Consider the following 22657-nt stretch of genomic DNA (forward strand, 5'->3'; position numbering starts at 1 on the left):
GTAATATTTTTTTACTTTTTGCTATAATAAATATTCCCAAAAATATATAAAAACTTTTTTTTTTCCTCAGTTTAGGCCGATACGTATTCTTCTACATATTTTTGGTAAAAAAACAAACAAAAAAATCGCAATAAGCGTATATTGACTGATTGCGCAAAAGTTATAGCGTCTACAAAATAAGGGATAGATTTATAGCATTTTTATTATAATTTTTTTTTTTTTATTAGTAATGGCGGCGATCTGCGATTTTTATCATGACTGCAACAATATGGCGGACACATCGTACACTTTTGACGCTATTTTGGGATGCAGATAACATGGGAAGACATCCATGGATGCCCTTCTGACAAACTAAGCCCGTCCTGCAGCTGTTTTTTAGCTAAAGGCAGGCAGTGGTTAATGGTGCCAAAATGCATAAATGATAATATAAATGTACTTTATTGTGCATAGGCATTAAAAAACAGCATGCAGATACTGCTGGATTATTAAAACCAACAGGGAATAGCATCCAAGTAGAATTTCATATGCAGTTGACAATTGCTCTTTGCTCGACATGTTTCGCCAATAGGCGTCTTCAGGCGCTTCAAATCGGTACATATTTCCAAAACTAGAATTGGGAGCAAACAAGGTATTGGAAGTTTAAACATGACTGAAAAAAAATCCACTGGAGGGCATCTCAACATAAATATCCAAAATGCATATAATTGGGAGCAAACAAGGTATTACAACAAAATTACATAAGAAAAAAAATGACTGAAATTGCGAACAGCATAGCACTTTAGATTACTTTAAGTGCAATACAAAAACTACACCATGTGTACCACAAACATTTGAAAATAAATCCACTGGAGGGCATCTCACCATAGATGTCCTAGAATGGATATTGGATATTTATATTGAGCCCTCCTGTGGATTTATTTACAATGTAGGTGGTAGATCTATGTAGTCATTTGTATTGCATTTGACGTAATCTAAAGTAATATGCTGTTTTTTTTCACAATTTCAGTCATGTTTAAACTTTCTTTACCTTGTTTGCTCTCAATTCTAGTTTTGGCAATATGTAATGCCTTGACGCTCCTGAAGACGCCTATTGGTGAAACATAGTTACATAGTTAGTAAGGTTGAATAACGACACCAGTCCATCCAGTTCAACCTGAGTGAGTGTCTACAATTGTCTCTATCCCTGTACATTGCACACTCACATCAGTCCCTACCTTCAAGGAGCCCACAATCCAAGGTCCCCATTCATATACTAGGGCAAATTTTGGACAGAAGCCAATTAACCTACCAACCAGCATGTCTTTGGAGTGTGGGAGGAAACACACGCAGGCACAGGGAGAACATGCAAACTCCAGACAGGTAGTGTTGTGGTTGGGATCCAAACCAGTGACCCTTTTTACTGCTAGTGAGTGCTAACCACTACACCACTGTGCCGGCATGTCGAGCAAAGAGCAATTGTCAACTGCATATGAAATTCTACTTGGATATTCCCTCTTGGTTTTAATTAATGGTGCCAAAACACATAGATGATAGATGATTAAAACCAACAGGGAATAGCCAAGTAGAATTTCATATGCAGTTGACAATTGCTGTTTGCTTGACATGTTTTGCCAAGAGGTGTCTTCAGGAGCTTCAAAGCGCTATCTATTGTCAAAAATAGAATTGAGAGCAAACAAGGTATTCAAAGTTTAAACAAGACTGAAATTGTGAACAAACAGCATATTAATTTAGATTACATCAAATACAATACAAATAACTACATAGATGTACCACCAACATTGTAAAAAAAATCCACAGGAGGGCATTTCAACATAAATATCCAATATCCATTCTAGGATATCTATGGTGAGATGCCCTGCAGTGGATTTTTTTTTTTACAGTGTTGGTAGTACATCTATGTAATTATTTGTATTGCATTTGATGTAATCTAAAGTAATATGCTGTTTTTTTCACAATTTCAGTCATTTTTAAACTTTCAATACCTTGTTTGCGCTCAATTCTAGTTTTGGCAATAGGTAGCGCTTTGAAGCTCCTGAAGATGCCTATTGGCAAAACATGTCGCGCAAAGAGCAATTGTCAACTGCATATGAAATTCCACTTGGATATTCCCATGTGATTTTAATTAATGTTGCCAAAACACATAGATCATGAATATGCAATTAGCGGACCTCCAGCTGTTGCAAAACTACAAGTCCCATCATGCCTCTGCCTCTGGGTGTGACGCTTGTGGCTGTCAGAGTAATTACTTACTTACTATGCCTCATGGGACTTGTAGTTCTGCTGGAGGTCCGCTAATTGCATATCACTGACATAGATGATGGATATTCCCTGTTGGTTTTAAATAAATATCTATAATCTATGTGTTTTGGCACCATTAATTAAAACCAACAGGGAATATCCAAGTAGAATTTCATATGCAGTTGACGATTGCTCTTTGCTCGACATATTTTGCCAATAGGCGTCTTCAGGAGCTTCAAAGCGCTACATATTGCCAAAACTAGAATTGAGAGCAAACAAAGTATTGAAAGTTTAAGCATGACTGAAATAGTGAACAAACAGCATATTACTTTAGATTACATCAAATGCAATACAAAAAAAATGTTAAAAAAAATCCACTGGAGGGCATCTCAACATAAATATCCAATATTCATTCTAGGACATCTATGGTGAGATGCCCTGCAGAGGATTTATATTCCAATGTTTGTGGTAGATCTATGTAGTTATTTGTATTGCACTTAAAGTGATATGCTGTTTGTTCTCAATTTCATTCATTTTTTTTTACGTTGTAATTTATTGTAATACCTTGTTTGCCCAGAATTCTAGTGTTGGCAATATGTAGCTCTTTCAAGCTCCTGAAGAAGCCTATTGGCGAAACATGTCGAAGGAAGAGCATATGTCAACTGCATATGAAATTCAACTTGGATATTCCCCATTGGGAATATCATCTATGTGTTTTGGCACCATTAAAGTCCCATCATCCACAATCCAAATATCTGAAAAGCGATGTGAACGTGGATCGCTTTTCAGAGAATTGGCGGTTTAGGCACAGGTCTAAACCTAGTCAATGTTACAAAATAAAGAATAATGTTCAACTACAATGTATAAATATTTAATTTTATTCAATTAAGTTAACAAAATCTGTCCCCTCCACCCTGCCGTTTGGTAAAGCCGATGTAATAAGGTGAAGCCTTCACATTCTGGAGAGTCCGGGCCTTTGTGGTCACACCGGATCAGCCATCACATGTTTGTATTTCAGAGCGGTATATTGCAAATAGATAGGAAAAAATCGAGGAAGGTGAGAAAACAAGATAAAGAAAAAGAAGTGAATACCAGAGGACCCGACACAATGAGATTTCATAGCAAACACCTTCTAATGGACCCGAGTCCGTCATGTCCTCACCTGCAAGCAGTAGGCTCCATTCACACTGGTACAACTCAAAAGTCGTGCAACTTTGGACGGGTGCGACTTAGGCTTTAACCAATGATAACGGTCAACTGTCTCATGTATAACATTCAGATGCAACTTTCATGTGACTCTCCAGGGTTTACATTGCAGTTATAACCCCTGTGTCCCATTGGGAAGTTTGCCTTTTACTTCCTGTCGCATAGCCAAAACAGGAAGTGGGAGGAAATGCCTCCAAAGTGAGGGAACCGCTGGCTGTCATCAGAACTAGTGTCCCCATTGGAAGATTTCTCCTCTCTTTTTGTTCCGGTGACAACCCAAAATTTTTGGATTTTCTTACAGGAGAAATAGAGAAGGGTGAATTTCCTCAATGAGAGGGAGACAGCAATAAAAACTTGATGGGGTTCTAATCCCTCTCTTCTACATTCAAGACTTTAGTTTATAATTTAGGTATAGTTTAATTTTGCATCATTCAGTAATGTTCTTAAAGGGGAAAGACTGCTTCATTCTTCAACAAAGATACTGGCGTGGGCAAGCACAAGTCTTATTTTAAAGCTGAACTCCGAGATAAGCGAATATCATCCAAACACAAGAGCCATGTGTATTCTTCCTGGAAACTCTGTGTGCTGTGCGTACGTCTTCCAGATCTGTGCAGGAGCTTCCTGTAATGGGGCTCTCCCTTCTTGTGCAGGGTGACTCCGCCCCCCTGTAGTTTTCTGCAGGCAGCCTGTAGAAGGTGGAGCTGGCTGGGTCCCTCCCACAGCTCTACTCTCTGTCCTTGTGTGGGGTGACTGGTCTTGTCTCCGCCCTCTCCTGTAGTTTTCTGTAGTGGGTGGAGACAGCTTGGCCCCTCCCACAGCTCTGTTCTCCCTCTCCTTGTGCAGGGTGACTGGTCTTGTCTCCACCCCCTCCTGTAGTTTTCTGTAGTGGGTGGAGCCAGCTTGGCCCCTCCCACAGCTCTGCTCTCTCTTTCCTTGTGCAGGGTGACTGGTCTTGTCTCCGCCCCCTCCTGTAGTTTTCTGTAGTGGGTGGAGCCAACCTGGCCCCTCCCACAGCTCTGCTCTCTCTCTCCTTGTGCAGGGTGACTGGTCTTGTCTCCGCCCCCTCCTGTAGTTTTCTGCATGCTGCCTGTAGTGGATGGAGCCTGTTGCAACAATAAGAAAGTAAGTATATTGTGGTGAAGTCAATGATTGCATACTTTGACGCATTCTGAAATTCCGAATTATGAAAGGCGTGGGGCGGGCCAGGTAGAGCAGGGAAGGGGCGGGCCAGGTAAGGCAGGGAAGGGGCGGGCCACATAAGGGAGGGAAGAAGAGGTCCATGTAGAGCAGGGAAGGGAAGAGGCGGGCCAGGGAAGGGAAGGGCCAGGTAAGGCAGGGAAGGGATGGGAAATGGATGGGCCAGGTAAGGCAGGGAAGGGACGGGCCAGGTAAGGCAGGGAAGAGGTGGGCCAGGGAAGGGAAGGGCCAGGTAAGGCAGTGAAGAAGAGGTCCATGTAGGGCAGGGAAGAGGCGGGCCAGGGAAGGGAAGGGCCAGGTAAGGCAGGGAAGAGATGGGAAACGGATGGTCCAGGTAAGGCAGGGAAGGGGGGTCCATGTAAAGCAGGGAAGAGGTGCGCCAGGTAAGGCAGGGAAGAGATAGGAAACAGGTGGTTCAGGTAAGGCAGGGAAGGGACAGGCCCGGTGGGACAGGGAAGTTTTCACCCCATAAAATAACCTCACTAAATAAAGGAAAGAGGAAAATAATAGTACGAAAAAACTATAATTACAAATGATTACAAATTACAAATGAAATTTTTGTGTGGTGTAATGAAATGAAGAGTTCTGCTTCAGGGCCAAGCAGGGCAGAGCAGGGAAGGGGCGGGCCCAGTAAGGCGGGGAAGGAACAGGCCAGGTAGGGCAGGGAAGAGATGAGGAAGGGACGGATCCAGTAGGGCAGAGAAGAGATGAGGAAGGGATGGATCCAGTAGGGCAGGGAAGAGATGGGGAAGGGACAGGCCCAGTAGGGCAGAGAAGAGATAAGGAAGGGACGGGCCCAGTAGGGCAGGGAAGAGATGAGGAAGGGACAGGCCCAGTAGGGCAGGGAAAGGATGAGGAAGGGACAGGCCCAGTAGGGCAGGGAAGAGATGAGGAAGGGATGGGCCCAGTAGGGCAGGGAAGAGATGAGGAAGGGACGGGCCCAGTAGGGCAGAGAAGAGATGAGGAAAAGACGGAACAGGTAAGGCAAGGAAGGGACAGGCCTGGTAGGGCAATGAAGAGATGAGGAAGGGACGGGCCCAATAGGGCAATGAAGAGATGAGGCAGGGACGGGACCAGTAGGGCAGAGAAGAGATAAGGAAGAGATGGGCCCAGTAGGGCAGAGAAGAGATGAGGAAGGGACGGGCCCAGTAGGGCAGAGAAGAGATGAGGAAGGGACGGGCCCAGTAGGGCAGAGAAGAGATGAGGAAGGGATGGGCCCAGTAGGGCAGGGAAGAGATGAGGAAGGGACGGGCCCAGTAGGGCAGAGAAGAGATGAGGAAGGGACAGGCCCAGTAGGGCAGGGAAGAGATGAGGAAGGGACAGGCCCGGTAGGGCAGAGAAGAGATGAGGAAGGGACGGGCCCACTGGGGCAGAGAAGAGATGAGGAAAAGACCGAACAGGTAAGGCAAGGAAGGGACAGGCCTGGTAGGGCAATGAAGAGATGAGGAAGGGACGGGCCCAGTAGGGCAATGAAGAGATGAGGAAGGGACGGGCCCAGTAGGGCAGGGAAGAGATGAGGAAGGGACGGGACCAGTAGGGCAGAGAAGAGATGAGGAAGGGACGGGCCCAGTAGGGCAGAGAAGAGATGAGGAAAGGATGGGCCCAGTAGGGCAGGGAAGAGATGAGGAAGGGAGGGGCCCAGTAGGGCAGGGAAGAGATGAGGAAGGGACGGGCCCAGTAGGGCAGGGAAGAGATGAGGAAGGGACAGGCCCAGTAGGGCAGGGAAGAGATGAGGAAAAGACAGGTCCAGTAGGGCAGGGAAGAGATGAGGAAGGGACAGGTCCAGTAGGGCAGGGAAGAGTTGAGGAAGGGACAGGTCCAGTAGGGCAGGGAAGAGTTGAGGAAGGGACGGGCCCAGTAGGGGAGGGAAAAGATGAGGAAGGGAGAGGTCCAGTAGGGCAGGGAAGAGATGAGGAAGGGCCCAGTAGGGCAGGGAAGAGATGATGAAGGGAAGGGCCCGGTAGGGCAGAGAAGAGATGAGGAAGGGACGGCCCGGTAGGGCAGAGAAGAGACGAGGAAGGGACGGGCCCGGTAGGGCAGAGAAGAGACGAGGAAGGGACAGGCCCAGTAGGGCAGGGAAAGGATGAGGAAGGGACAGGCCCAGTAGGGCAGGGAAGAGATGAGGAAGGGATGGGCCCAGTAGGGCAGGGAAGAGATGAGGAAGGGACGGGCCCAGTAGGGCAGAGAAGAGATGAGGAAAAGACGGAACAGGTAAGGCAAGGAAGGGACAGGCCTGGTAGGGCAATGAAGAGATGAGGAAGGGACGGGCCCAATAGGGCAATGAAGAGATGAGGCAGGGACGGGACCAGTAGGGCAGAGAAGAGATAAGGAAGAGATGGGCCCAGTAGGGCAGAGAAGAGATGAGGAAGGGACGGGCCCAGTAGGGCAGAGAAGAGATGAGGAAGGGACGGGCCCAGTAGGGCAGAGAAGAGATGAGGAAGGGATGGGCCCAGTAGGGCAGGGAAGAGATGAGGAAGGGACGGGCCCAGTAGGGCAGAGAAGAGATGAGGAAGGGACAGGCCCAGTAGGGCAGGGAAGAGATGAGGAAGGGACAGGCCCGGTAGGGCAGAGAAGAGATGAGGAAGGGACGGGCCCACTGGGGCAGAGAAGAGATGAGGAAAAGACCGAACAGGTAAGGCAAGGAAGGGACAGGCCTGGTAGGGCAATGAAGAGATGAGGAAGGGACGGGCCCAGTAGGGCAATGAAGAGATGAGGAAGGGACGGGCCCAGTAGGGCAGGGAAGAGATGAGGAAGGGACGGGACCAGTAGGGCAGAGAAGAGATGAGGAAGGGACGGGCCCAGTAGGGCAGAGAAGAGATGAGGAAAGGATGGGCCCAGTAGGGCAGGGAAGAGATGAGGAAGGGAGGGGCCCAGTAGGGCAGGGAAGAGATGAGGAAGGGACGGGCCCAGTAGGGCAGGGAAGAGATGAGGAAGGGACAGGCCCAGTAGGGCAGGGAAGAGATGAGGAAAAGACAGGTCCAGTAGGGCAGGGAAGAGATGAGGAAGGGACAGGTCCAGTAGGGCAGGGAAGAGTTGAGGAAGGGACAGGTCCAGTAGGGCAGGGAAGAGTTGAGGAAGGGACGGGCCCAGTAGGGGAGGGAAAAGATGAGGAAGGGAGAGGTCCAGTAGGGCAGGGAAGAGATGAGGAAGGGCCCAGTAGGGCAGGGAAGAGATGATGAAGGGAAGGGCCCGGTAGGGCAGAGAAGAGATGAGGAAGGGACGGCCCGGTAGGGCAGAGAAGAGACGAGGAAGGGACGGGCCCGGTAGGGCAGAGAAGAGACGAGGAAGGGACGGGCCCAGTAGGGCAGGGAAGAGATGAGGAAGGGACAGGCCCGGTAGGGCAGGGAAGAGATGATGAAGGGACAGGTCCAGTAGGGCAGGGAAAAGATGAGGAAGGGGCAGGCCCAGTAGGGCAGGTTTTTCATCCCCATAAAAAAAACTCACTAAATAAAGGAAAGAGGAAAATATTAGTAAAAACTATTACAAATGAAATGTATGTTTGTGTGGTATAATGAAACTAAGGGTTCTGCATCAGGGCCAGGCACGGCAGGGATGGGCCAGGTAAGGCAGGGAAGGGACGGGTAAGGCCGGGCAGGTTTTTTCCTCATAATAAAACATCTATAAATAAAGGAAAGAGGAAAATAATAGTAAAAATCATTACACAGGAAATGTATGTTTGTGTGGTGTAATAAAATTAAGGGTTCTACATCAGGGCCATGCAGGGCAGGCCGGGCGGGGTCCCGCACAGGGCAGGTTTACCCCTATAATAAAACATCACTGAATGACTGACGGATGAAGGTGGCTTCTCCTGTTTATAACTATGTAATACCGGACCTATTGTGCTTTGTAATGTAATGCTGATTTGTCTAATAAAATCTTCTGTTAAAAAGAAAAAAAAAAACACATCACTGAATAAAGGAAAGAGGAAAATAAAAGTAAAAATGTTTATACATGAAATGTACGTCTGTTTGATGTAATAAAACATAAAAAAAAAAAAAAACGTACATTTAATGTATAAACATTTTCCTTTATTAAGTGATGTTAAGGGTTCTACATCAGAGCCAGGTAGGGCAGGATTGGAGCAGACAGGGCAGGTTTCAACCCTTAACCACTTGCCGCCCGCCAATTGTCAAATGACGGCTGCAAAGTGGTTTCAAAATCCTGACCGGACGTCATATGACGTGATCAGGATTTTGAGCCGCTGCGCTCCCCCGGGGGCGCGAATCGTGGCGATCGTTGTTGTGGGGTATCAGTCTGACACCCGGCAACTACGATCTTGTTAAAGAGTCTCCAACAGAGACTCTTTACCACGTGATCAGCCGTGTCCAATCACGGTAAATAGGAAGAGCTGGCGATCGGCTTTTCCTCACTCGCGTCTGTCAGACGCGAGTAGAGGAGAGCCGATCGACTGCTCCTCTGACGGGGGGGTCTGTGCTGATCGATTATCAGCACAGCCTCCCAGAGGATGCCCACACTGGACCACCAGGGAGGCCACCAGACCCCCAGGGATGCCCAGCACCAGGTATGCCACCCTAGACCACCAGGGATGCCAGTCAGTGCCCACAATGGATGCCAATCAGTGCCCACAATGGGCATCACTGATTGGCATGCATTATCGTTTGGCACTGATTGGCATCCATCAGTACAATGCAATACAATGTCGCTTACCAGTGCCTATCCGTGCCACCTATCAGTGCCCATCCATGCCAACTATCAGTGCCCATCCATGCCCATTCATGCCGCCTATCCATGCCAATCTGTGGCAGCTATCAGTGCCAATTTGTGCCACCTATCAGTGTCCATCCGTCTCGCCAATCAGTGCCACCTATCAGTGCCACATATAAGTGCCCATCAATGCCACCTCATCAGTGCCACTTCATTGATGCCAGCTCATCAGTGCCCATCAGTGCCGCCTTATCAGTGCCCGTCAGTGCAGCCCCATCAGTGAAGGAGAAAACGTACTTATTTACAAAGTTTTGAAACTGAAACAAAAAAAAACATTTTTTTTCAAAATTTTCGGTCTTTTTTTATTTGTTTAGCAAAAAATACAAACCGTAGAGGTGATCAAATACCACCAAAATAAAGCTCTATTTGTGGGAGAATTTTTTATTTTATTTGGGTACAGTGTAGCATGACTGCGCAATTGTCATTCAAAGTGCGACATCGCTGAAAGCTCAAAATTGGTCTGGGCGGGAAGGTGTTTAAATGCCCCCCCCCCCCCCCCCCGGTATTGAGGTGGTTAAAGAAAAACATCACTAAATAAAGAAAAGATGAAAATAATAATACAAAAATAATGACATGTGAAATGTATCTTTGTGTGGTGTAAGAAAATGAAGGGTTCTTCAGCAGAGCAGGGCGCGGCGGCCAGACAGGGCAGGGTACGGTAAGATGGGGCTCTCTCCGGGCCTGACCCCCTGCCCCGTTGCAGAACCCTTTATTTTATCACAGGTTCACCCCATAATAAAACATCTTTAAATAAAGAAAAGATGAAAATAATAATAAAAAATAATGACATGTGAAATGTATCTTTATGTGGTGTAAGAAAATTTCTTCTTCAGCAGAGCAGGGCGCAGGGGCCAGACAGGGCAGGGTACGGTAAGACGGGGGTCTCTCTCCGGGCCCGACCCCTGCCCCGTTGCAGAACCCTTTATTTTATCACAGGTTCACCCCATAATAAAACATCTTTAAATAAAGAAAAGATGAAAATAATAATAAAAAATAATGACATGTGAAATGTATCTTTGTGTGGTGTAAGAAAATTTCTTCTTCAGCAGAGCAGGGCGCAGGGGCCAGACAGGGCAGGGTACATTAAGACGGGGGGGGCTCTCTCCGGGCCCGACCCCTGCCCCGTTGCAGAACCCTTTATTTTATCACAGGTTCACCCCATAATAAAACATCTTTAAAATGAAGGAAAGCGGGAAATTTTTTAAGCAAATTCCAGACATCATGGGAAGATTGGATCCATCCTCAGAACACAGCGCCTTCGTCCTCCTTGATCAGGAAGTAGATGGTCACCGGCCCACAGCTGGTATGGACAGTCTCTGTTACTCTTGCGAACATCCAGGATCCCAGGCCATACATAAGAGTGGGGATCCCTGCCAAGTAGACAAAAAAAAAAGAACCAATGAGAAAACAATTCCCGAAGCCACAGCAACACCATCTCGTGGCGTTCTGCTCGGCCTCCACATCCTCCCGTCGCCGGCTCCCCCCCCCCCCAGTTATCGTGCTAGCGACGGAGAGAAGGGATAACTTTATTTTATTTATTTATGTTACAAGCATCTCTGCAGCTTTACTAATGAAAGGCAGCCAGAGAGATAATAATGCGATTAATATGAAACCCATAATAACCCGCTAACATAATGGGCTGTTCTAACCAACGGCAGCAAGGGAGATTTTAATAAGCTGCAATAATAAAGCAAAGTAATTAATCCCAGCCATATGGATAAGCAGCCACAGGAAGCCACGCTCCGCATATTCTGTTTGAAAAGACAATTGATGGCCTTTATAAAGCTAAATATTTAATAAGCCTTGGGTGGGAGGCAGGATGGAGTGTGTGGGGTGTAATTACAGCATCTCTCCATCACTTACCTAGATTTATGGCTTTCAGACTGGTAAAGAAGCGGTTGAGGAGGCGCAGGTCCTGGGGGGCGGCGCGGGAGCAGTGATACTTAATGAATGGGAAGCAGCCCGTCCGGAGGATGTGGTAATTTGCGCCTTTCACTTCCCAGTTGAAGTTCGATAAACCGAACTGGTCGTTGTCGGCGGCGCTGTACTTCACGCAGAAGGAGGTCCAGGGCGGCAGGTTCCGCTGGAGGAGGTGCCGGGTCAGGACCTCGGAAGCAGTGGGGCGAGGCCGGCGGAAGGATCCCGTTGGGAAGAAGAGAATCCGTAACAAGGCTTCGTGGGCCGCCCGCGCCAACAGCATGACTGCGAGAGAGAAGGTGGACAAATACATAAAAGGAACAGGGGGGGGGGGGGGGCGCACTGACTTTGTGCATAACCAAAAATGTATTCATAAAACAACAAGAAATATACTCAAACGAGCTTTAAAACAAGGCTTATTAATACTCCAGCAAAAGCAAGCAGTATCTCTAGGTCGCCTACAGCCTGAACCAGATGTTTGGAGAAACCAGACGGCATCGCAAGCAGCTTACGCGTTACGAAGGGCCAAGCCTCTTCCTCAGAGCCATAGCGATGGTTAGTTTGACCTCCTCTAGTATCCCCTTAACCACTTAACGGACCGCCCGCCGCAGTTTTACAGCGGCTGTTTGAAGGAGGATATAGTTGTTATAGCAGCAGCTAGCTACCATAACCCCCTTCTTCGGTGGGTGGTCCGCTACAAGATAAAAGTGGTCTCTGCGGCGGGTTCGCCGCGAGATCACTTTCATCGGTGTCGGGAGAGCCGCCCCCCCCCCTGCCGCGATCCGGTGTCCTCTGCGCCGCTTACCGGAGCCAACGGCAGCGGCGGAGGCGATCGCGTCTTGTCTCCTGCTTGGTATGGAGACGAGAGAGGGGAAGATGGCCCTCCCCCACCCGTCTCCATACAATTGCTCGGTGGAAGCGACGTCAAAATGTCACTTCCGCCCACAGCTCTTAAAGCGGGGTTCCACCCTAAAGTGGAACTTCTGCTCAGCGGAACCCTCCCCCCCCACCTCCGGTGTCACAGTTGGCACCTTTCAGGGGGGAGGGGGGTGCAGATACCTGTCTAAGACAGGTACTTGCACCCACTTTCAGGCATAGACTCCCACGGGAGTCTATGCTGTTTCCTGTCCCGGCGCGCTGTCTGCTGGGTCACACACGGGTCCCAGAGACAGCGCGGACCATTCCCATTGCGCTGCGCGACTCGCACATGAGCAGTAGGGAACCGGGAAGTGAAGCCGCAATGCTTCACTTCCTGATTCCCTCACCTAGAATGGTGGCGACAGCAGCCGAGAGCCGAGCGATCGATCGGCCTCGGCTGCCGGCATCGCTGGAACCCGGGACAGGTGAGTGTCCATTTATTAAAAGTCAGCAGCTGTAGTATTTATAGCTGCTGGCTTTTAATACTTTTTTGGAGGGGGAATCCCTCTTTCAAGAGGCCAATTTTTTTAAATGATTATTTTTTAATTACATTTTTATTTTATTTCATTTTAGTGTAAATATGAGATTTGACATCTTTTTGACCCCTAGATCTCATATTTAAGAAGTCCTGTCGTGTTTTTTTCTATTACAAGGGATGTTTACATTCCTTGTAATAGGAATAAAAGTGACCATTTTATTTTTTCAAACAGTGTAAAAATAAAAAATAAAAAGGTAAAATAAATAATCACAATAATAAAAATGTTTTTAAACATTCCCTGCCCACCGAGCTCGTAGGGCAGGGAAGAGATGTGGAAGGGACAGGTCCAGCGCAAAAGTGAACGCGTACGTGAGTAGCGCCCGCATATGAAAACGGTGTTCAGACCACACATGTGAGGTATCGTCGCGATCGGTAGAGTGAGAGCAATAATTCCAGCCCTAGATCTCCTCTGTAACCCAAAAAATACAACCTGTAGAATTTTTTAAACGTCGCCTATGGAGATTTTTAAGGCTAAAAGTTTTGTCGCCATTCCATGAGCGGGTGCAGTTTTGAAGCGTGACATGTTGGGTATCAATTTACTCGGCGTAATGTTATCTTTCACAGTCTAAAAAAAATTGGGCTAATTTTACTGTTGTCTTATTTTTATATTAAAAAAAAAAGTGCGCTTGTAAGACCGCTGTGCAAATACAGTGTGGAAAAAAAAAGTATTGCCGTGACTGCCATTTTATTCTCTAGGGTGTTATAAAAAAAAAGAATATATAATATTTGGGGGTTCTAAGTAATTTTATAGCAAAAAAAAACGGTTTTAAACTTGTAAACACCAAATTCTCAAAACAAGGCTGGTCCTTAAGTGGTTAATGTACCCACAGTCGCATGTATGGGTAAACGCCCACCAGAGCCTGCCGCACCTACACTAGTAAGCTCCGCCTGCCATATCCATCCATCACATGATGCAGACAGTGCACTGCTGTCGCCATCCCACCACCATCCAATCCTCAACCACTCTCACCGCATGGAGCCACCTACCATGCCACCACCTCCCCCACACTAAGCATGACGTCACAACATAGAAAGTTCAGGGGTCAGGAGTGGGTCATGTACAAAGTTCAGGGGTCAGGAGTGGGTAATGTACATAGTTCAGGGGTCAGGAGTGGGTAATGTACAAAGTTCAGGGGTCAGGAGTGGGTAATGTACAAAGTTCAGGGGGTCAGGAGTAGGTAATGTAAAAAGTTCAGGAGGCAGGAGTGGGTAATGTACAAAGTTCAGGGGTCAGGAGTGGGTAATGTACAAAGTTCAGGGGTCAAGAGTGGGTAATGTACAAAGTTCAGGGGTCAGGAGTGGGTAATGTACATAGTTCAGGGGTCAGGAGTGGGTAATGTACATATAATTCAGGGGTCAGGAGTGGGTAATGTGCATATAGTTCAGCGGTCAGGATTGGGTAATGTACATAGTTCAGGGGTCAGGAGTGGGTCATATAAATAGTTCAGGGGTCAGGAGTGGGTAATGTACACAGTTCAGGGGTCAGGAGTGGGTAATGTGCATATAGTTCAGGGGTCAGGAGTGGGTAATGTACATAGTTCAGGGGTCAGGGGTGGGTAATGTACATAGTTTAGGGGTCAGGAGTGGGTAATGTACATAGTTCAGGGGTCAGGAGTGGGTAATGTACATAGTTCAGGGGTCAAGATTGGGTCATATACATAGCTCAGGGGTCAGGATTGGGTAATGTACATAGTTCAGGGGTCAGGAGTTGGTGATGTACATAGTTCAGGGGTCAGGAGTGGGTCATGTACAAAGTTCACGGGTCAGGAGTGAATCATATACATAGTTCAGGGGTCAGGAGTGAGTCATATACATAGTTCAGGGGTCAGGAGTGGGTAATGTACATAGTTCAGGGGTCAGGAGTGGGTAATGTGCATATAGTTCAGGGGTCAGGAGTGGGTAATGTACATAGTTCAGGGGTCAGGAGTTGGTGATGTACATAGTTCAGGGGTCAGGAGTTGGTGATGTACATAGTTCAGGGGTCAGGAGTGGGTCATGTACAAAGTTCACGGGTCAGGAGTGAGTCATATACATAGTTCAGGGGTCAGGAGTGAGTCATATACATAGTTCAGGGGTCAGGAGTGGGTAATGTACATAGTTCAGGGGTCAGGAGTGGGTAATGTGCATATAGTTCAGGGGTCAGGAGTGGGTAATGTACATAGTTCAGGGGTCAGGAGTGGGTAATGTACATAGTTCAGGGGTCAGGAGTGGGTAATGTACATAGTTCAGGGGTCAGGAGTGAGTCATATACATAGTTCAGGGGTCAGGAGTGGGTAATGTACATAGTTCAGGGGTCAGGAGTTGGTGATGTACATAGTTCAGGGGTCAGGAGTGGGTCATGTACAAAGTTCACGGGTCATGTACATAGTTCAGGGGTCAGGAGTGAGTCATATACATAGTTCAGGGGTCAGGAGTGAGTCATATACATAGTTCAGGGGTCAGGAGTGGGTAATGTACATAGTTCAGGGGTCAGGAGTTGGTGATGTACATAGTTCAGGGGTCAGGAGTGGGTCATGTACAAAGTTCACGGGTCAGGAGTGGGTCATGTACAAAGTTCACGGGTCAGGAGTGGGTCATGTACATAGTTCAGGGGTCAGGAGTGAGTCATATACATAGTTCAGGGGTCAGGAGTGAGTCATATACATAGTTCAGGGGTCAGGAGTGGGTAATGTACATAGTTCAGGGGTCAGGAGTGGGTAATGTACATATAGTTCAGGGGTCAGGATTGGGTAATGTACATAGTTCAGGGGACCTCCAAAAGTCCATACCAGACCGTTATCCGAGCATGCAGCCTGGCCGGTCAGGAAACGGGGTGGGGACGAGCGAGCGCGAAAACACCGGGCCACCATTAGCAAAAGAGGGGCAAAAGAGCAGAAGATAGCGGAGGAGCCCGGGAGAAGAACCGGAGAGCGGAAGAAGAACCGGAGAGCGGGAGAAAAGGCCGGAGACTGGCAGAGAAGGCTGGAGAGAGCGGAGTAGTCGGACAAGACCCCCCAAAGACAGAAGAGACCCCCGGAGCTGCCTAATTAACTACCTGTCTAGTGTGTTCATTGACACTTTTTCCCCCCCAGGTGAATGGGTAGGGGTACGGTGTAGACCATACTTATTCACAGGTTAGGGGGCTGGGATCTGGGGGGAGCCCTTATTAAAGGGGGCTCCCGGATTCTGATAAGCCCCTAAGCCCACAGACCCTGACAACCAACGACCAGGGTTGTCGGGAAGACAAGGTGCTTTGGGGTGCGGGCCCCCCCTTCCGCAAAGCACCCACCCCCCCATGTTGAGGGCATGCGGCCTGGTACGGTTCAGGAGGTGGGAGGAGCGTGCTGGAAACATTCTCGCGGGCAGGTGCTGTAGCTGCCCTTGCATTGTATTTGGTCCATCGGACCAGAATACAGACGAACGGGTTTCACGCTAGGAACTGGGTCTGGCGGAGATCCGGCGGGAAGATTTAAAACATGTTTAATTTCTAAAGTCCGTCGGATTTTTGGCAAGCAAAGGTCCGATAAAGCCCACACACAATCTAATTGTCTGATGGATTCGTTCCGTCGGACCTTTGCTGTCAAAAAGTCCGGTCGCGTGTACGTGGCATTAGTGTGCATGGACACATTGACTAACATGGAGGGGGAGTTTCTAGGCAGAAATAAAAAATAAGAGCTCAAAAGCCTGTAGGAGTTGCTTCTTTGAGCTCCTTTGAGCTGCAGTGTGCATGAGCCCATTTACTAACAGATACTCATAAAATAAGTCCTCAATGTGTGGAACCCACAGCTTGCTATGTCCATGTGAAAGTCTAACCAGTCTTTATTTGGAAGTAAACACCCATAAACCCTGACACCTCCCCTTTCCCATAAGCCCCCCTCCCACCCTTTTCCATTCTTACTCCTTATCCCATCCCTCTTCTGTTTTCCTTGTCTACACTCCCACTCTTCTCTTAACTACTGGTTCTGACAGCCAAACTGTGGACCATGCCCACCCGTGTGCTCTATAGGTATTTATTTAGAATTCAAAATATCAGACCACATGTGTCAAACACAAGGGCGGCTGGCCGAGTCCAGCCCACTAGGCCATTTCATGCGGCCCTCACATTTCTCCATGCAGCTACGGGATCCCCCTACATCTCCACCCCCACCTTGTCTCCGCAGTTGTCAACAGCGAGTAGGACAGAACTCCTACTACAGATCCTGTGCCTCTCTGTGCAGCGGCAGCAGCCCCTTGTCTCCACCTCCCCTGGTCTCAAGCATTCAGCAGACTCCAGCCATCCTATGGTCATCCTCCAGACCCTGTACTTTCTGCTTCCCAGCTTCGCCCCGGCAGCAGCAAAAGGCAAGGGGAAAGCGCTGTGATGTAAAGGGAGGGTGGGGGACTCTTGACTTCTGCTGGTGGATGGGCTCTTGACATCTGATGTAAGGGGCAGGGGGTGGGTTGCTCGACATTTAGTCTTAGCCCTTGTACACACGGTCAGACATTCTGACGGAAAATGTCCGATCGGACCGTGTTGTCGGATAATCCGACCGTGTGAGGGCTCCATCAGACTGTTTCCATCGGAATATCCGACCGACAAAGTTTTAGAGCTGGAGTATAAAACGTCCCAACAACATGATCCGATTGGACTTTGCCCGATCATGTGTAGAGAATTCAGATCGGACAAAGTGCCACGCATGCTCAGATCAAATTCCTAGACCAAAGCTATTGGCTACTAGCCGTAACGTAGTCCCATCTTAACGAAATTACATCATCACGTTACGAACGATCGGATTTTCCGACAACTTTGTTCGACCGTGTGTATGCAACACCAGTTTCGGACAAAATCCGTTGGACTTACAGATGCAACCAGCCTTTTGAGGGCAACCATATGGCTGATGCAGCCTGCTATGAAATTGTAATTGACACCCCAGTACTAGACTGTCCCATCCACCCAGAGTGTGTGTTGCAGCAATCGATGCTCATGGGGGGTTTTCCAGAAAGTCTTGCACTGCGCTAGGTTGCGATCATATCCGTTAAACAATGGCAAAGGATAAGGCCCCAAAATGGAACCAGAGAGCGGTCAGCCGAGGCTCCCATTCAATGAAAAGGGGCTTCCAAGTGGATTCTTCAAACCTTCTTGAAGAATCCACTTGGAAGTACCTTTTTACTGAATGAGCCCCTCGGTTGACGGCATACTGTTCCATTTTGAGACCTTATCCTTTCTACCAAACTTGGTTCTTCCAAACATCTGTGTCAATTTTATAGGCGGCAAGTTCTTAACAAGCTCAGACCCTGTGAAACAACAAATGTGATTTCAATCCGATTTTCTTTTATTGCTTGTAATTCATGCTTACTTTAAATATTTTGTAGTCTTAAACTCAGTAAAAAAAAAATAGTGAAAGTGAAAATTAAAATTTTGGTAACCGTGGCGTACAATTTCCATCTTCTAGTCCCTCCATGTGGCAGTAGGGACAAATGAGAGAAAATGTAGCAACGAACGGGAAGCACACCAAGGAACTTTATGACCAAAACAGCACAGTTGGAAGATTCCAGATTCAACTTTAATGACATGAAGGTGGAAATGGGGAACATAACCTTTCCATTTCCAATGAAGCATTTAAATTGAAAAGCCAAGAAGCCAAAATTGCCCTGCTGGAATGAGTGTTCCAAGTATGAAGTTCTCCTTCCACTCTAAAATGTTCGACTCGCCTGATGCAGTTGGCAATCTAACTTTCATATGTCTGTTCGGTACCTTCTACAGTTTCTCATACATTTTAAAGAAAACTAGGATGTGCAGACACAACCCAACTGCCTTTAAGGTAAAAAACAAAACATACCTTCATAGAACTGTACTGCACTCCATATACAGTGCCTTGAGAAAGTATTCGGCCCCCTTGAACTTTTCAACTTTTTGCCACATTTCGGGCTTCAAACATAAAGATATAAAATTTGTATTTTTTGTGAAGAATCACCAACAAGTGGGACACAATTGTGAAGTGGAACGAAATCTATTAGATTTTTGAAACTTTTTTAACTGATAAAAAAAATGAAAAGTGGGGCGTGCAAAATTATTCGGCCCCCCCTTGCGTTAATACTTTGTAGAGCCACCTTTTGCTGCGATTACAGCTGCAAGTCGCTTGGGGTATGTCTCTATCAGTTTTGCACATCGAGAGACTGAAATTCTTGCCCATTCTTCCTTGCAAAACAGCTGGAGCTCAGTGAGGTTGGATGGAGAGCGTTTGTGAACAGCAGTTTTCAGCTCTTTCCACAGATTCTCGATTGGATTCAGATCTGGACTTTCACTTGGCCATTCTAACACCTGGATACGTTTATTTGTGAACCATTCCTTTGTAGATTTTGCTGTATGTTTGGGATCATTGTCTTGTTGGAAGATAAATTTCCGTCCCAGTTTCAGGTCTTTTGCAGACTCCAACAGGTTTTCATCCAGAATGGTCCTGTATTTGGCTGCATCCATCTTCCCCTCAATTTTAACCATCTTCCCTGTCCCTGCTGAAGAAAAGCAGGCCCAAACCATGATGCTGCCACCACCATGTATGACAGTGGGGATGGTGTGTTGAGGGTGATGAGCTGTGTTGCTTTTACGCCAAACATATCGTTTTGCATTGTGGGCAAAAAGTTCGATTTTGGTTTCGTCTGACCAGAGCACCTTCTTCCACATGTTTGGTGCGTCTCCCAGGTGGCTTGTGGCAAACTTTAAACTTCTGGAGTGAGTTTGCTGCACTGAAAGTAAAGGGGCCGAATAATTTTGCACGCACCACTTTTCAGTTTTTTATTTGCTAAAAAAGTTTAAAATATCCAATAGATTTCGTTCCACTTCACAATTGTGTCCCACTTGTTGGTGATTCTTCACAAAAAATTTAAATTTTATATCTTTATGTTTGAAGCCTGAAATGTGGCAAAAGGTTGAAAAGTTCAAAGGGGGCCGAATACTTTCGCAAGGCACTGTATTTGCAGACCTGAAGTAAATGAGAGGGCAGGGCAAGAATTATATCGGCACTAGCTTGCTGGGCTGAACATCAGCAATTAGGACAGGTTTTCTAACTTTTTTGGATGCCCATCCTAACCCATTAACTTCTGGGTAGCAGTGTTGGCACCCACCCTCAGACAAAAAAAAAAAAAAAGATTATCTGATCTGGCTATTTTTGGACATCACCTGTCTATTGATAGGGTTTAATCACAGATAAAAGCAAGAAGTCACCTTTTCCTAAAAAGTTTCTGCAGATGTCCTCAGAGTCCCATCTTGAACAGCATAGGTAAACCACGGCTTCCTAGGTCAACATGGTAACACTGCTAACATACTAGCTCAGTGTCATGGTTATGCAGTGATCTTCCTCTGGTTGCTTACCTCCCTTCATGTGTTCTGACTAAGAGGCCAGCCACTTCCACCTGGTGGTTTTTATAACCTCTCCTCTAAGCATGGCTCCACCCCAGGCCCTATCAGGGAACCCTATATTAACCTGTGCACTGCAAGCCAACAGTGCTGATCAACCATTGTGTATTCATTGTGTGTTTGGCTTCCTAGTTCCTGCTTGCCGTGTGCTCTATGTTTGACTCTGTTACCGACCTTGGCGTGTTCTCAACGATTCCTGTCTGCTTGTGACCTTGACCTTTTGCATGTCCCTGACCATCCCTGTCTGCCTGTGACCCTGAACCTTTGGCGTGTACTCTCTTCCTGTCTGCTAGTTGCCCTGACCTCTACCATATCCCCTTACTATCCTTGTCGTTCCAGCCTGCTGCTTCCTTCTCCTGTAGTCTACTGTGAGCATGAGCTGTGAGACCCTAGGGGCCGCGACCTGGAGCCAGACTGCAGCGAAGTCCATCCTCACCACTGGAGGCTCTGGTGAACACCCGCTGGCTCTTAGACTCCGCGCCCTGGGGAATCTATGCTCCAGCTCCCATTGGGATCTGTGTTAGTGATCCTGTAGACCTGTGTCTTGAATCTCCCTGGGTACAATCCGCAGTAGTCAGTTCTAAGGTCCACTACCTAGTGGTGCACTTCCGACTCCTACGGAGTGCATATGTCACCTGGTCTCAGGTGACCTGACACTCAGTTCTTCTTCTTTCAGAAGATCCTCTGCCATTTAGGTGTTTCCTGAACCATTATTTTAAGGAGCTTCTGGCACACCTTTAATGGTAACTGGTCTTCCAGATTTAGAGAGGTAAGAGCAGGGTGCCCTTCACTGAGCCAACTGTCACAGCTAGATACTAGACAAGCTAAGATGGTTAGGTATGTTTGTTTTCCCAGTTTAATAGAAAATGGTGTCCTTGAAAAGTTCTGAGAACCATCTGATATTACAAGTTTATTTATAAGTAAGCAGAGACCTGAACACCCTTGATGTCTCAGCATGGTAAAAATCAAAAACAAAACCTTGGTAATGAGATAGGTAACTTTGATGAAAAACTTTTGGTGACTGCATTCAGCCTGTTAAGTCAAGGCCAAAAGTCTCTCTTAGCCCTTGTACACACGGTCGGATATTCCCACGGAATGTTTCCTCTCGGACCATTTTGTCGGATATTCCGACTGTGTGTGGTCTCCATCGGACTGTTTCTGTCGGAATATCCAACTTGCCGGTAAAATTTTCCACCAAAATGCTCCTATCGGACATACTCCGATCATGTGTAGCCTACTCTGACGGACAAAGTGCCACGCATGCTCAGATCAAATTCCTAGACCAAAGCTATTGGCTACTAGCCTGAACGTAGTCCCGTCGTAACGAAATAACGTCATCACGTTATGTACAATCAGATTTTCCGACAACTTAGTCCGACCGTGTGTATGCAACATCACTTCCGGACCTCTTCTGGAATTAATCCGTCGGAATTACTACGACGGATTTGGTTGTCGGAATCTCCGACCGTGTGTACAAGGGCTAAGACAGCATTATATTTAATATTAGGTTGGGTTACAAGACTCAAAAAGGATTTTATCGTTTAGGACAGTGGTCTCCAAACTGTGGCCGGCAGATCAGATGTGGCCTTTTTGGGGCACTATTCTTCCCATTGACAACAAAGTTGGGGCTTTATTCCTCCACCCACTGACCACTATGTCTGGGGAATTGTTTACTCCCAAAGACACTGGGACATTTTCTACTTCCACTAGCTACAGTCTGGCCACCATCAAGTTTGAAGTACAAAAAACTGGCCCTTTGGAAAATTTGGACACCCCTGGTTTAGGACCATAGCCAAGTAGTAAGATATAGAATTTCTTTATATTCTTCTAAAACATATTGTACACTTTGCGTGCTTGGTCCAAGGGAAGCACTTCCTTTAAAACATTTCTGGCAATACGGTAAATTTAATGTTGAAATTTGTATTTGGGGCAGATGGTGCCCATTGGGCACAACATCCCAACATAAAAAATCCCTCATCCAACTAAAGGATGTTTTATAGTACTAGTGATTAGACAAGACGCTTAAAAGGAGAATGAGTCTGCCCACAGACAATCCAACTGAAGTCTGAAGGAATGCAGGAAGTCTGGGAGAGATCCAGAAGATCACTGGCGTTCTCATCTTCCAAGAGTTACAGCTATTGCTTCTCAATATCCAATCTGGAAGAGATAAACAGTGGACTCCAGGATGAGAAACAGGATCTTGGTCAAGATTCCAACTCCGATATCCTTCAATGCCAGGCTGATAACATTGGGGTCCAAACATTCTTTGCCCAAGGGTGATGGGAAAGTACAATTTGCATCACAATTTACCCTTCTCACTGGATTCTCCTTAGATATTCACAGAAGAGAAGATCTCATTTGAAGGACTATATCTAGCTAAAGGCCCCAATGCCAGTGGGCAAACAGATATATCTGTGACATTCCCACCATTTCAAAGATGTAACCACCCTTCTGGATGGAAGTGAGAAGGATTTTTATTGCTATGCAGAAAGGTGCCAACAAAAACCTAGCACAACCAAACATCCTTGCTAATGTCCCTGTTAAGG

The 22657-nt window shown here is 47.0% G+C and overlaps 1 protein-coding gene across 3 annotated transcripts in view; it reads right to left on the reverse strand.

Annotated features, from left to right (window-relative positions):
- Positions 1–3100: 3100 nt before the first annotated feature.
- Positions 3101–22657, reverse strand: part of LOC143958198 (uncharacterized protein C15orf61-like) — a 33149-nt gene continuing 13592 nt past the window's right edge. For 2 of the 3 annotated variants that reach the window (XM_077467666.1, XM_077467665.1), the window contains 2 exons: positions 11230–11568; positions 9860–10736 (listed from right to left, as the gene is read on the reverse strand). In XM_077467666.1, coding sequence (XP_077323792.1) covers positions 10609–10736; positions 11230–11566 — 465 coding nt within the window. In that variant the 5' untranslated portion in view covers positions 11567–11568 and the 3' untranslated portion in view covers positions 9860–10608. Of the gene's footprint in view, positions 4548–9859; positions 10737–11229; positions 11569–22657 lie in introns of those variants that run through there. The other variant, XM_077467664.1, reaches the window with a different exon arrangement.

The sequence above is a fragment of the Lithobates pipiens genome, unplaced genomic scaffold, assembly GCF_037356315.1.
Source record: "Lithobates pipiens isolate NorthernLeopardFrog02 unplaced genomic scaffold, aLitPip1_a1.2 Scaffold_6, whole genome shotgun sequence".
In the NCBI taxonomy this organism is placed as follows: Eukaryota; Metazoa; Chordata; class Amphibia; order Anura; family Ranidae; genus Lithobates; species Lithobates pipiens.